Consider the following 15,542-nt stretch of genomic DNA (forward strand, 5'->3'; position numbering starts at 1 on the left):
ATACAGCCATTTGCCCCAACAGTCATTCAAACACCCCCAACAACACACACATGCCATGCCAGAAACCTTCAAACAGAAAAACACAGAAACAAACCATCACCCACACTCTCTTTGAACGTTTGCCAAACCATCTTGTGTCATGACGGCATCTCTGCGCCAAACTCCCAGCATTCCTCTAAACCTTCTCCTCAGTGTGACACCACAACAAACACTCTGACACTTGACTTCCCATCAGCCCACAGGCCCCAGGACAAACATGTTCACTAAATTTTGTCAAAACAAGTGTCACCGTCTCCTCAGGGAGAAAAAGATATCAAACTGAATCTGCACACATTCAGGTTTGGTGCACACAGCTCACTGCTCCTAATAGTCAGTAGCACATATAAAAAAATTAAAAAATTGTGCTGGATACGACGGCTGATTTGACTCTTGAATGTCAGTGTGATTATTGCTGCCAGATGTTCGAGCTCCTGCATCTGACAGCATAATCAAACACTTTTTACCCATCTGTTCCCATGAGCATTTTTAACTTTTAAAAATAAAAAAAAAAAATTAAAAATGCCCAAATGTGTTTAAAAATTGTGTGCTTGGTCGTGGTGGAAAAGTTTCACCAAGAAGTGCTACAGAACAGTGCACACACTTATTTCTATTGCAAACTAAAATAAGTTTTCGGTCACAATGTTTTAAATGGAGATAAATAAAGTTTGAATAAGAACAAGCTATGACTTTTCATGATTTCCCGGAGTTACTGCTCTTTTCAGAAATTAGGCATCCTCCTAACAATATGTTGATGCAATTGTTCTTATTTTTTTCCCCCAGCTTTCAATGATGGCACCTCAAGAGATTAAAGTTTGTGCAAAACTATAATTTTACCACTTTAACCACTGTGAGAGGAAGGCGAATGGCTGAAAGCAAATTCAACCTGGTAATACAGTTTTGTTAGTGAAGACATGTTGGCACATTGAAGCAGTCTGGTTACAGCAGCAGAGGACCAAGTGGCTTCAACTCCTGCAAGCTAACAACAACGCAATTAGTGACACACAACTGAAGTCTTTAAATGTCCTGAGTAAGGTCACTATGGATGCATTCCGAGACGTGTGTGTGTGACACGCTGAGCGAGACACCCTGTAGTAAAAAAAAAAAAAAAGTGTACATATACAGTATAACTACCACAAAAAGCATTACAAGCATGTTGAAGTGCATTAGTGAGTGCTAATGAAAATTCCAGTAAATATAAAAAAAAAAGAAAAAGAAAAAAAAGGGTCATCCGTTTCCATCACCCTAAAAATAACTGTGACTAAACAAATAAGTTTGGCTTGTTGTGTGAGGAGGCACAGAGCAACAGTTGTGTTTGTGTATTTAGGTCAGCCACACCGAGCTGCATCTCAGCCATCGAGAAATAAAAGACTTGGACCCATGAATTCAATCAGAGCGTTTCTTTGGTCAGGACGCAGCTGGACGAACAGAGACATGCGTGTTCGTTAAGTGAACGCATGAAACTGCACATGCTACATCTGTGCAAACACGCAGCCTGTACTCGTAAATGCATTAGGGTCTTGAACTAACACACAAGAAATCGATACACCGCACATTCCAACTTCATGTATCGGACACGCATGTTGCTGTCTTCGCTTCGGTTGCCTCCACTGAACCTCAGTCAAAATGATTTAAAAAGACCACAACAGGGTTTTCTGTCACAATGTAATGTCATATTGACCTTTCAACAGTCAGAAAAAATGAATTACCTGCAGTGAAACGTTGGATTGAAGCTGTGATTTAGCACAGTGACGATTATCTTGTGTAAAGTGAAATATGAGCCTTTAATGTCAGCCTTTATTGTTGTCTATTAAAAGTTCTCTGGCGACTATTAGCCTCCCTGTGAGCGGTTTTTCTCCGTGTGGGTGACGGTTGTGTCACGTTATTCCACTGATCACAGGTGATGGTAATGTGCCAAAATATGCTGCAATGTGCCACAAAGGCAGGGAAGAAACAGACTGCAAGCTTGTGAACGTGCATGTAAACACTGCTGGATTTAAAATGTTTTTCACGTGAAAGGAAATTCACTTGGCAGGCTGGTGAGACCTGCTGAATCACACCGAATGTAAACATAACTTGTGTTTGTTTACAAGATGACTAAACAGGGCACCTTTAAATATGATCAGAATTCATGAGTCATTTTGGTAGAGCAGTAGAGAGTTTCGCATTCAGTCAGACAGCACTTACTTCCAGGTGTCCCCTCCACAAATCCTGTCTCCTAGAAATTACATTTATATTATATATACATTTATATTACATCACTAATTTGTTTCCCTGCTATGCTGTGGAGATAAATGTTTATTTACTGCCCACATTATGTGTTGGACCAGAATCCAGACTCCCATCTGTAGTCATGTTTAACAAAAGTAAAAGTAAGTAAAGCAAGATTGTAATTTTAGTTAAATATTATCAATAAAAAAAAATCTGATGTCTCAAGTCACTTTGAACTTTTTTCTGTATTAAACCAGATCCCAACCAACCATTTCAGACCTTTAACCAAATGTTGCCTGCACAAACACATAACCATGAAAATGTCTTCTGGATAGTAATGATACTGTACGTGTAGATACTGTATAATGAGATTAGATATTTTAATGGAAAACAAATGAATATGATTTACTCATAAATTCAAGATCAACATTATTGCCAGATACTTTAGTTAACAACAGCTCCTTGGTATCCGGTTGGCCTCAAAACATTAGAAATTTGTAGTATATAAATGTAATTTCTTGCCTCTACCCAGTCAGACTGGTATTTTAAAATATTATACACTATGTAATTAACATCAGACATCATGGTGTTCTGATCTGGCTCTTTGTACGGCACTTGAAAATAAGTCCTGTCTGAGAGGTTTACCTCAAGGTAGCAATCGAACTTTAATGCATTTTTTCCTTTTTAATGCTGCTCTGCCTTTGCTGCTGCTTTGTCCTTCCTCTGTTTTCACCACACAGAGAAAAGACTTTTTTTTTCTGTAGCTGAGTTCTGCTGTGGCGACGATCTGAGTGCCAGTTTGAAACGCTGATTTGAGAGAGCAGAATATGTTCAGAGAGGGCAGACATAAAAAGACCTCTGTTAGCGGGGAAAAGTTAAAGAATCAGAATCACATGATCAATACTGTGGCCCATTGTTAAGGCAGAAACACTCGAAAGAGTGACAGAGAGACTCAGCCAACAGAATAATCCACCAAGAAAGTTTCTTTATAAAATACACAGAAAAAATAAAACAGGTCTGTGAGGAAAGTGATCTAACATTAGATCTGGATTCAGGCATTGATCCCGAGATAAAATATTCTCCAATTTGGACCTACGTCCAAATGAAAATAAATTGGATTAAATGAATTTTGAGCTTCAAACTTGGGCCAATAGCTTCTGTCTAACAAAACCTTTGGTAAATTTCTTTATTCATCTGCTGCACTAACCCAGAGTGTCTCATAACGACTGGTCAGGTACAGTAACAGAGAGACAGAGATTCATGTCTCTGCCCTGGAGTAAAAGTCAATGTCGGCGCTGTTCTGCTGAGGAAGGCTCTCATCCTTTTTTTCCACACTTTCCACAGAGGAAATGCCTGCCATTTCAACAGGAGACGATCACAAACGATTCATCTCACTGAGAGGAGCTCGACTGCAGAGCCCGAGCCGTTAGCGACCGACGTCACAGCACACAAACAGAATCTGCTGAGACTGAAAGCAGTTCTCCATCTGAATCACCAGTCTCACGTTTTCTACCGTTTCCTGCTGTTTTTCTTTCATTCTATGGCTGTCGGTGGGTTCAAATCGTTTAAGACAATGTTTTAAGACTTCAGAGCTGAAGCAGTTCTCCTTCTCCATTCATGACTGAGTAAGGTTAGAGGGATGTGTGGTTTCCTCATTTTGATCTCTAGCTAGTGAGCATCACTGACACTCAATGTTTAATTTTACTACTTTTCATACCAAAACTACTTTTATCATTTTATTTCTTCGTGCATCCTTGGGAGGACAACATTCACCATAAATCACACTGAACACGGCTCTCTTGCAACAAGGAAGTGAAGAGAGACAAAGACAATAAAAAGAAATGAGCAGCTTATTATGCCCCGAGGTAAAAACAATCAACAATAAATGCTGCAATTTTTGCCTTGTTTTTTGGAGATTTTATGCTCCTTTTAATGTTAAAAATAAAGATAATAGTCTCCTTTTCCATGGATAAAACACAAAAATTATGTGCACCAGTTTCCTATGTCTAAACTTAACCCTGAGCTGCTTCTTGATCAGCAAAACAAGCAAAATATAAAACCAGACCAGGAGAAAGTGAGAGTGTTTGGTCATCATTAAAAATGGCGTCCTTCTTTGCTTTCAAAGGAGGTCCTTTGATTCCCTCCCCACCCTCCGGCTGCAGCCGTTGAATGAGATTTTAACATAATGCTGCTATTTTCACTTTTGAATACCAGAGCAGGTCAAGAATACGTTCGCCTTGTGCAATTTATAGCTTCATAAACGCTATTTGCTGACAAAAATACTGGAGCGTGTGCAGCCTCCCCCTTCATACACACCCTTTAATCAAAGTTACTATTATAACCTGTAGTGCGTAAACCGGCCTTCGCTGCTCTTTCGATAGTGACAGGTAGGCCTGCTGACGATTTACTCTTTTGCTTTCATATGCAAAAATATGCTGAAAGTATGCACATGGAGGAGACAATTACAACACATTTGAGCGCTTTTTTTACCCTTGAATTTGGCTTTGCAAAATGGTGCCCTCGTTTTTTTTTCTATACATGCAATTTGGGTGAGCCACAGAGAATGAGGAGAAGTTCCTCTGAAGATTGGGACTTGAGGTTTTCTGTCTTGCTCTTTTCTTGCTTACATACTTTTTAGCTAGTAGTTTTGCATGTGGGTGCTGACTGGATGTGGTGGATGTTTTCTCTCCCACCTGAGACCTCTCTTACCTTTTACCTCCCCCAGCAGTTCGTTGGCGTTCAGACGGTCAACGCGCTCCTTCCACTCCTTAGAGAGGAGCCTCTCCATGCAGGTTGGTTCTGAAGGAAGACAAAAGCAAAAAACACCGTTACTCTTGGTGTCTTTTCACAGCTCACCACACAGACTCATCGAGAGTTTGTGAATGAGATCCACAAAGTTCAACATCGAGCATAAAATTCTGCTCGTAACTGTCACATCGTCGTACCCTTGGGGACTACAGCTTTGTGAACAGTTTTGAAGTTAGATTGCAAAGATCTCTGGGTGGTTTTTTCAAACGTGATGCACACACCATCTGTTGAGATAAAGCTGCAGGTTTACTTAAGACATCTGAGAGGACTGATTAACGACAACGAACTTCAACTGTAAATCGCACACCAGAAGCAAGAGAAGGATAAAAGTGGACAAAGAGAAAGGAGAGACAGAGGGAAAAGGGCAAGAGAGAAAAGAACCAATTCTTATGATGAACTGACACATTCTTAAAAATGAGAACAACAACCATATCCTCCCTCTTTTACTGAATAAATAAAAAATAAAAATGTAGCAGCCACCCAGCTGACAAAATGAGAATGTCTGCATTGTTCTGAGACAGGGTCTTATGTGTGGCTGTCCTCTTTCTCACAATGTGTCTCATAGCCTCAGGATAACAGACATCAGAGACACGTGGTCTCATAAGATTCATAAGGTCTCATTTGTTCAATTGGAGTCCTGCTGTGAACTTTACTTAAACAATGGGAACTTTTCAATTCTTCACCAGAGCAGGGAGACAAACAGACAGACAAATATCTGCACATGTCTTTGTGTGTGACTTGTCCATGAAAGACACCGAGATATAAATGCACAAAGTGTGAATGCTGTCAGGTACCAGAGGTAATTCCAAGAAATCTCTGCTCTTAATAGAAAATAATTTCACTGCTTCTACTACTGCTGGTCTGCCTTTCCCCTTGCAGGATTTAAATTGCCTATACAGGCAAAAGCTGGATTCCCAGGAAATGATGTATACATGTGCTGGATGAGACCCATTGCATGCATGCATTTTACATGATGCAGACAATTACAACATTATTGAGTGTCTTCTTTAGTGTTCTTGATTTCAGCAATGTGACGATGAATCTTCGTGGCTCATTGTTTGTTCAGGCGTGCTTTAAAATAAAAAAGGGATGCTGTCATTGCATTAAAACATGATGCAGTTGCCACCAGTAACGACAGCCAACATCATATCGACAAGATCTGAAATCTTAAGGGTTTCACCTTTTAAATATAAAATCTAAAAAGTTCTTCCACCACTTTCAGGAATACCTTTTGTGAGTGTGTTTGTGAAACCTTCTACATCCTGTACATGTTCACACACACATTCACATTCTGCCCGGGTTTGTGTGTATACTCTGGATTTGATGCCAGCGGACGTGCCACAGATGGAGTCACGGTCATGCAGGGCCCCAAGCCGAAGCCTCAGTCACCAAGGACGTCAAAAACGAACACACACACACACACACACACAAAAAGGAGACATTCTTGGGTGCTGTGTGGAAAACATGCCCCTGAGGGCTTGCCTGATTTAGAATGGTTAAGTCAGACAATAGCTCATTTGTGGTGCCTTTATCCTGAAAAAGGCGCTATAGGCATTCATAAGGGCACATGGCCTATTGTGAATGGCTTAATGTTTAGTTTGTGCGTATGGGCCCATTGTTAGGTCAAGACATGCAGTCCGCCGGCCGAGCACAACTTCCTCATTGAGTCCATTAAAGCCTTGCATGTTTACAGTCAGATTATGATTGTTGTAAATAAGCTAATGCAGCCGTCCAGATCACATGGGATCAGTGTAAACAAAAGGGGGGACAATGGCAGTGAGAGAGGGGGGAGTGGTAGACAGCTACCCCACAAAGAAACAACTTTAAAAACTACAGGAATATGTGATGGTGGTTTCCCATATTTGGGAAAAAACAGAGGGTATTTCCAGACAGTTGGCACACAGAGCAGTAAAATAAGGTAATTAATTTAATTTCCCAACCCCCAGGACAAAGGAATCCACCCAGTTTTTCATAGATACATTGGACAAGTGGCTCCATTGAATTTGTGTACATTTTGTTCAGTGGGTGATATTTACAGCCAGTTTAGGGACAAAGCTGGAGGATGAGAGGCTTCTTTTTTTCTTCCTCATCACAAGACCTAAAGACGCCAATGTGCACTCTTCCAGTGGGCCTCGTATAAAACAAAATTAGGGAATGAAATTTATGGGAGCACTTAAAAGAGAAAATACAACCTGTAACTCCAACATACATCCGCATAAGTCAACCGTGTGTGTACTCGGACGCACAATTTATACCCCCCGTGCCGATAAACAGATCAGACGGGGCGACGGTGGGGGATGGGAGGTCTGAGGTGTAAGTGGGGATGAGAAGAGGATGAGAGGGATGAGAAGGAGATGTTTTACCCTAGATGGCTCTCTATCTGTCCCCGAGACCGAGTTGGGGATCAAGTGCTGTTTAGATTGTAGGGTGGATAAAAATTCCTTGCTGTCTGAATGCCGACTCCTTCATCAAATAGAGGAGAAATGCAGAAGATGGATGGTTTACAGAAGAGGAGGGAGACGGAGGACGAATGGGGTGAGGAGAGACAGAAGGGCAGATGAAGAGTAAAAGGAGGGAAGGTGAGTCGAGGAGCAAGATGATGAAGGTCTTCTGCTAGGAAGCGAGGAGTGAGGGGAGAAATGAGAAAATATACGAGAGGAAGAGAAATGATGGAGCTAGAAAATGCAAGGAGAAAATGAGAAACCATATTGATATTTAAATATATATGGACAATATAAACTGTTGATAAAAGTGTTTTTCATTTCTATTATTTTAAACTTAATAATAGAAAAAAAAACTAGTATTGTGAGACATTTCTCTTTGGTTGTAGACCAGCACCAGTGGGAAAAGACAGAGAGGAGAGACAGAGAGAAGAGATGAGTGAGCAATAAAATGAAGTGAAGGAGGCAGAGAAGGAAGGTGAAGGTAAGACATGGATAAAAAGAAAGAGAGAGAGAGAGAGAGAGAGAGAAAGAGAGAGAGAGAGCGAGAGAGAGTTGTAGTAAATCAGCGCCGAGGCAGCCAGTAAGCTTGCTGGTATTTAGAGTAAACACACTTTTATCACCTGTCCCCACGCCAAGCTGCCAAGAGACAATGTTTTGGGTGTTTTACATGAGCCACGGGCAACATACCCTGTGTGTGTGTGTGTGTGTGTGTGTGTGTGTGTGTGTGTGTGTGTGTGTGTGTCTCAGGCAGGCATCAACACTCCCAAACAGCCACTGCCAAAAACAACACAGTGTGCAACAGGCTTCCACTCAGACCGAGTCTCCCCTTTTTCTGTCTTTTACTCTCTCTGTTTCTTCTCATGAAGTGAGCTTTTCAATAAAATATCTCAATAGAACACAACGATAGTTTATTCCTATTTCAAAGTCTTCCCAGTGTAGAAACACAGGAGTATACTGGTTAATGTAAGCCTTGTGTTAAGGCCTTCGCTTTTACTGAAACTCATTTTTCACAAATCAAGACGTTTGCGTCTTTTTTTTTTTGCTCTGATATGGCTCACGATTCAGACACTACAGTAACCAAGAGCTTTTCAGTGGAAAAGCTTCTTGTCTTGGAAACATTTGCTTGAATCAGTAAAGCTCAGACATCGCCTTAAAAACGTCTAAAACTGTCCTGAAAATTCAGTGAAATATCAAGCATGTTGTTTCTTTCAGTGCCAAGAGAAGTCAAGTCTCCCTCGTGGTTGTCTTGTCAGTAACTTCATTCACTCTTCTGGCGTTTGGCTTCAGGTGAAAGTGAGAAATTTGACCAATTCAAATGCACGAATGAACAATTCTTGAGAGAAACTTTCCATTTGTTTTCTGCAGTCGGTCTACACTCAGGAAGCCAGTTTATTTGCTTTTCAGAAGTATACTTAATTCACTTTTTTTTTATTTGATGACATTTCAAAAGCTCCCCTATAATTCAGTGGACGTTTGGATGGAAACATAGCATATGTTTCACTCACTTTCTCTCTCACACACGCTGCCAAAGCTCGGGAACTCCCGAGTCTGCAGTCAAACGCCAAGGTAAAGGGAGAAAAACATTAATCTGAAAAATTAGTTAATGTTAAAAATAACAAAAAGCCAATGTTCTAGTGGCTGCTTGATGTTTGTGTAACACATCTACAACAGAAAAAAAAAGAAACTTCATGTCTTAACTTCACCACTGAATATGTGTAAATGGAAGCTGACAGCTACACTTTGCACTTCCAAATTTATGTCAGTGGTGTGACTTCAGCTGCAGACCCCACAGCATCAGAATGAAAGAAAGAAGGAGAAGGAGGAGAATAACTGAACAGACGTAAAGATAAATAACACAAAAACCCACAGAAGCAAAGACAGTGAGAAGGGTCGAATGACAGAAGAGACGTTTAAGAAAAAAGGAGGAGAAGTGCGTGGCAGACAGCTGACAGAAACAGACAGATAGGAAGAAAGACAGCGAGCGAGAGAGAGCGTCTTGTAGAGTGGACGAGTGAAACAGAGCAAGAGAGGCACAGAGGGAGCAGCTGTCCTAACAGCTGGCTAGCAGGATTGATGTCTCAGTGAAATAAAACTCAACATATGTCCAAACATGAGGAGCCAGGCCAGCCAGGAAGAGGAAAAAGATACACACAGATGAACACGCACACACACACACACACACACACACACACTGATATGAGAACACTGTTGCACTCTGAAGCACTTGAACACACAACAAACACCACACACACTGATTAAAGAATGCCAGTACGCTGCTGAGACGTTTAATTGTTTATCTCACACACACACACACACACACTTTCAATGGCCTATCACTGCTCTCTCAGTGTTGTAAAACCATTAAACTGCAGAGTGGTTAGCCTGGCTGCATGTTAGCACGGTGTCCATTTCACACACACTATTTTCATCTGTCAGATGACACCCAGACTCTCTTGTCGCTGAACATGGCCTGAGAAAGTAGCCGGCCCTCCTGGCTCGGATGGTGGTGGGGGTGGAGGTGCATGTGGGCTTCTGAGGGGTAGTAGCCCTGGGTAACCCTCTTCTCATACACCACCTCTTCACACACTCACACACACGTTCTCCTCTGACACACTAAGCCACCTGTATGAGCCTCATGTGTTCATCTGTGATGAGCGCACCAGTCGAAGTTTTATCACAACAAAGAAAGAAAAATTAGTGAAAACTTAAAATTTAAAAAACTTTAAATTGCTTGTTTTGTCCTGTCCAAAGCTCAAAGATAGTTTATTATAGAAGAAAATGTGTCGGTGTTTACAGATAATGTTCACTAATGCTTTAAGGCCCTGATAATGTGTTATACATGTTTATTCCACAGTTTTTATCACAACAGAGTAAATGTAACATATATGGCATCGGGGAGGAGTTTTTGAGAGACTTTGTACACATGTAAAAAATATTTACTGTATTTCACTTCACCTGCAGCTGAGATTATTAAGCCTGGCCCCAACCTCGCCTGGGTGAGGCCTTGATTCCCACTGGGGCCACCCACGCTAAAAATACTCACACAGTACTCCCTCCCAGCGGTGTGAAGTACTTTATGTGATATAAAGTGGCCGTGCTGCCGAAGGCGCCGGGTCGAAACCCTGCAGCCCTGAATTAGACAGAGGATAGTGTTTCTACTGGAGGTGTGAGCTTAATACTAGAAAAGCCCGGCTGCTGATCCCTGCTGTGCAGCCAGAGGGGTCAGGTCTGCCCCGCATTACAGCACTGATATCGACAACCACTGCAGTCCCAGTGTCCGAAAACCATGTTTGTCCACCGAGGAAAGAGACTGTGTTCCAATCAAGCTTTTCAAAGCCTAACTAACTCGAGACGGTATGTCTTATTACTGGCTGATTTCATTTCTCAATTATTTTATGAAGGGATAAAACCCCAACATTTTTCAGATATTTTCAAACTTTTCCACCTCAATCAGGCTGAGTGACTGATGAGCTTTAAAATCTGTGCAAGCTTGGGCGTATGATGCAGCAACAAGGTCACATTGGATTTAATTAATTTAAAATGTTAAGTAAAACATCTATTCACTAGTTAATGACAGAGCTCTCATGTTTTATTTCTTTTTGTCTCCTCTCACAGGTTTTTTTTCCCCTTTTTTGTCTGTTTATGAAGTTTTGAGGGTTTTTTTTAATAAAATTCTCTTTTTTTAATACAAAAAGAATCCATTTTGTGTGGTTGGATTGAAACCTTGTAGGAATTCAGAAGCTAAATAAAAATGCAAATGATAAATCAAAACAACTGGAAACTGAATACACTCACAAACCAGGATCTTTGTTGAACGCACGCTTCCAAAACACCAGTTCAAGACCAGTGCTTCTGGTTCCACTTAAGGCATGATATATGAAACCCTACCCTCCTTAGCACACACACCGACGCAGACAAACACACATACATACAGTGCAATGTGTGGCTCAGACACAATAGAAGCGTTGTTTTTGGTCGGGCCCTCAGGGGAGTTGATGTGGGCAGGCCCTCCAGTTTAGGTCACAGAGAAAAGATGGGGGGGGGGCAAACATCAGCAAGGCAGGCTGGTGGTGTGTCCACAACTGCTCCACAGCTGACCAAAGAGGACAGGGGAAGGAGGAAGGTGGATCCAACATGGATGCCTGAAACCCCAACCACCCACCTCAGTTTCGGTCCCGATCCTGATGAAGTGGACAGGAAGCTTTTGCTCCTTACATCGTTTGTGATTCAAGCTCAACCAGCATTTTGTCAACAGGCACTTTGCATGAACAACCACTCAATTCAGAAACACAACACTGAGGTTCACCGTCAACTGTTTCGTTTTGCAGTCGGGTTCAGACTGTTTGTGGAGATGTGCTCGGGGCACTTTTATTATGGCCTATCGTGTTGGATTTTTACAGATTTTCTTTGATAATTCCCATATTTTTTTAAAAAAAATCACAATTTCAAAATGATTTTCACCTTAATCTTTATGTTTCCTGCCTCCAGAAGACAACGTTCACCCTGGTTTACAGTGAAGCAGGGTTTGGCGGGTGGAGCACACAAGAGGCTCTGATTGTGCACCATTGGCCTTCAAATGAATTTTAAAAAGAAATATAATTTGTACTGCTGATATATTATACATATATTATATAACCACGGTATATATATAAGGTAATATATAAAATATATTATACAGATGAAAGTATTTGAAGAGCGCCGTCAAACGCTTCAAACATGCATCTTGGCTTTCACACAGCCAACAGTTTTTTCATTACAGTTATATCATTTTGGCCTTTGCCAGATGCTAAATTATCAGGTGAATAATTTGGCATTTCACTGAAATGAAGAAAAAGGGGGACTTGATAAAATCACAATTTAATCTGATTCTTTTGGATGACATTCAAAACTGTTCGGGCAAACCACATCTCATGCCCTCGTACCATATGCTGGCTGGCCTGCAGCCAAACTGAACAGGAGAGCGCTACCAGGCATATCCCACTGACTGTATGTGTAGACAAGACCCACTGGCTGCGGCTGATCATTAGTAAAGAGATCCCTATCAATTACAGAGGAAGAGACTGAAACCAACCACAAAAGTCCAGGGGGAGTCGGCCTGTTGGCAGAGCTGAGGAGAGCAGCGCTGACCTCCAAACACAGAGATCGGCAAAATTAGATTGAAAGTTCAAGATTTATGAATTAACTTTTTGTTTGTGAGTTAGGTTTGCAAAATGTATGTTAGGACAGACTTTGTGCACACACACAGTGCTGCCCTGTTGTCTCTGATATGGAAAGTTGGGACAGCGTTCTAAGCATCCCAAATGCCAGGCCTCTGTACCTGCACACAAACACAAGTCAAGCTGCCAATCCCATACAAGAGGGCAAACATAGTGCCAGAGCCAAGACCTTGTTAATTACCCAATAAAATTAATTCTCAGGGTCCACCCAACTCGCCTGTGAAGCTGTCATCACAACTACTCCCTCATGAGTGTTTGAATCCATAAGCCTTCACGCACACAAGCAGGTCAGGCACACAAGGCTCTAAGGGCCGGCTTAAGTTCAAAGTTCGGTCATGCACTTCATCTGGAGCTTAGCTGAAAAAGTTTACAGATGATTTAACTGTCAAACAGGCAAGCAGGCAGACAGGCAGGCCTGGGCTAGCAGCTAAGTTGATAATCGGAAGAAAAATCCATTTGCGCCCCGGAAACAAAAGAAATCTCACAGCTAATGTGTTATTTCAGGTAGAGCATCTCTGAATATTTACATGGGGACAAACTGAATAGAACAGGATTATGCATCACTCCCAATGTGCCAACCCGCTCCGGGAGAGGACATACTTCTCACAGTTTGAGTGGCAGTAACAGCAGAAATGTTGAATCAGGCTTTCATCAGTGAGAGAGAACAAAGTGGGGCCTGGCAGAATGTCTCTATTGTCACAGAGGAGCAGGGTTAGAAGCAGGCTTGGCCTCACTCTGACCTCCTCTTCCAGCTGGGGAAGCCATTATATGGGTGATTGGGTGCCCAGCTCTTGCCTGGCCTTAACTCAAGACACTGTGCAGACTCCTCCAAACTGGACAGCACAGGCTCAAACACAGAGTACAAGAACAAGGCTCATGAAACAGCTGCTGCACAAGGAGTTGCAAGAGGTCATGAGATGGCGTTGGTGTGCTCGACGCAGTCAATCAGCCGAAAACCCTGGACTGAATTCTCATCACACCTGGCATGCAGTTTATCTATTTATAATGATAGTTCAGCCAAAATGGCTTTAGGTATTTGTGAAAATTAAAGGTAATTTCAATTTCAATGTATTTATATAATACCTTATACAATCAAAATTGTCTCTAGATGCTTTACAGAGACCCAGAGCCCAAAGCCACGAGCAAGCAGACAGTGGCAAGGAAAAACTCCCTTTTAACAGGAAGAAACCTTGAGCAGGACCCGGATCACAAGGGAGAACCATCCTGCAGATAGTTGGCCAGGTAAAGGAGGAGAAGAACAGGTAGACAGGACAGAGAGGATGAAAGAGAGAGAGAGAGAAACATACATGCAATAAACATCATACATTACAAAGGACAAACATGACAGGTTGTTATAATTGGAATTCTGAAGGCTGTGTGTTGTATGTATTTGTTTGTTTATGTTGTTTAAGTTAAGTTAAGTTAAGTTAAGTTAAGTTAAGTTAAGTTAAGGTAAGGCCCTAAAAGTTGATTTTTTGGATAACGTTAAAGAAAATTAGCACAATATACTTCCAAATTTGAAAAAAGTTAATGCTCATTATTAATTCTCGTTATTATTGTAAGAGTGCAACTTAACTAATTCGCTTCATCAGGATTGCGTGGGTGCAGTTTGATCAGGCAACGTGGTGACAACCGACAATACAAGCAAACAGCCCCTCAACTGTCACCAGATTGCACAGCTGAAGTAATCAACTTGAGGTCCTGTGGGACCCCATTTCTCACCGTAAGAAGCTGAGTGAAAAAAAAATGTCTACAGGGCCTTCATTTGTGCATTGCTCCAACACACTGAAGGAAAAATTGCTTGTTATGAGTTCAAGTTTCTGCATAAATGAATCATTTCAGGACAGTCATGATGGCTTATGAGAAGAAAGCTTTTGTTTGTTGGATCACGGACATGAACCGTCACATCATGTTGCCACTAATGTCTGACTGGAAGTTGTGATTTTCCGCTTTGACATATGATGGGAGGGGCAGTTAGTGATGTTAAAATTTAAGACTGTATCATTGGTTGATAACAAACATAATAAATTAAATATGGTTTTAATGCAACTCGTTCTGCCCAGTTGGTTAGTCTACAGTCTTTAATCTTAGACCAAAACAACAGCAGACGTGCTGCATTTGTGTTATCTGTAGCACTTTAAAGATATGTCCAGTCCAGTTTATGTCCACGTTCATGTATTAGTCGCACAGGTGTCCATTTTATACTCCCCAGCGGTACAGTGCAGTGGTAATTGAGCCCAATCTCATTTGCAAATGAAATACGTGAATTGTACAGTAATTCATACGGGCTCGAGTGTAAGCAGGAATTAGAGGGATGTTAAGTGTTTGTCAGGCGCCAGAGCTGCTCCAGGCACATTAGATGGCTGACTAAGTTGGCATGAGGGCACCGTGCCCATGCCAGGTCCTGTTAACAGTGGGTCGGGGCCTGGGAGGCACAACAATACAGATAATGATAATTCACTCATCAGCACTAAGGGAGCTTGATTGCACGCTTCTCTTGATTTAATGTCCACCGAGCAAAATGATTTGGTTTGGCATTCAGATAAATGTGTCCACTCCTGGCTGCCTTTTCCTTTTTTGCACTGAGGGCTCAAGGAGACAAGGTGAAATCAGATTAATGATTGCTAACAAGGACCCTATCAATGTTAAGAGATGGGTTATTGTTTGGGTTATTTCTCTGTTTATTACAGCCTTTTATTTCCCATCCTCTTCAGCTCTTATTTTTAGCAACAAAATGACAGAGGATGGAGGAGTGTTTCCAGTCTGCAGAATGTCTGGTGCTTCTGATGTTCCCTCACCCTGGCCTTAAACATTTTATTCAGTAGCC

At 41.6% G+C, this 15,542-nt stretch overlaps 1 protein-coding gene across 3 annotated transcripts in view; it reads right to left on the bottom strand.

The window, feature by feature from the left end:
• Positions 1-15,542, bottom strand: part of LOC124061636 (transcription factor SOX-6-like) — a 97,842-nt gene that overhangs the window by 41,908 nt on the left and 40,392 nt on the right. For all 3 annotated transcript variants that reach the window (XM_046393701.1, XM_046393699.1, XM_046393700.1), the window contains exon 5: positions 4,957-5,046. In XM_046393701.1, coding sequence (XP_046249657.1) covers positions 4,957-5,046 — 90 coding nt within the window. The remainder of the gene's footprint in view (positions 1-4,956; positions 5,047-15,542) is intronic.

The sequence above is a fragment of the Scatophagus argus genome, chromosome 7, assembly GCF_020382885.2.
Source record: "Scatophagus argus isolate fScaArg1 chromosome 7, fScaArg1.pri, whole genome shotgun sequence".
Lineage (NCBI taxonomy): Eukaryota > Metazoa > Chordata > Actinopteri > Scatophagidae > Scatophagus > Scatophagus argus.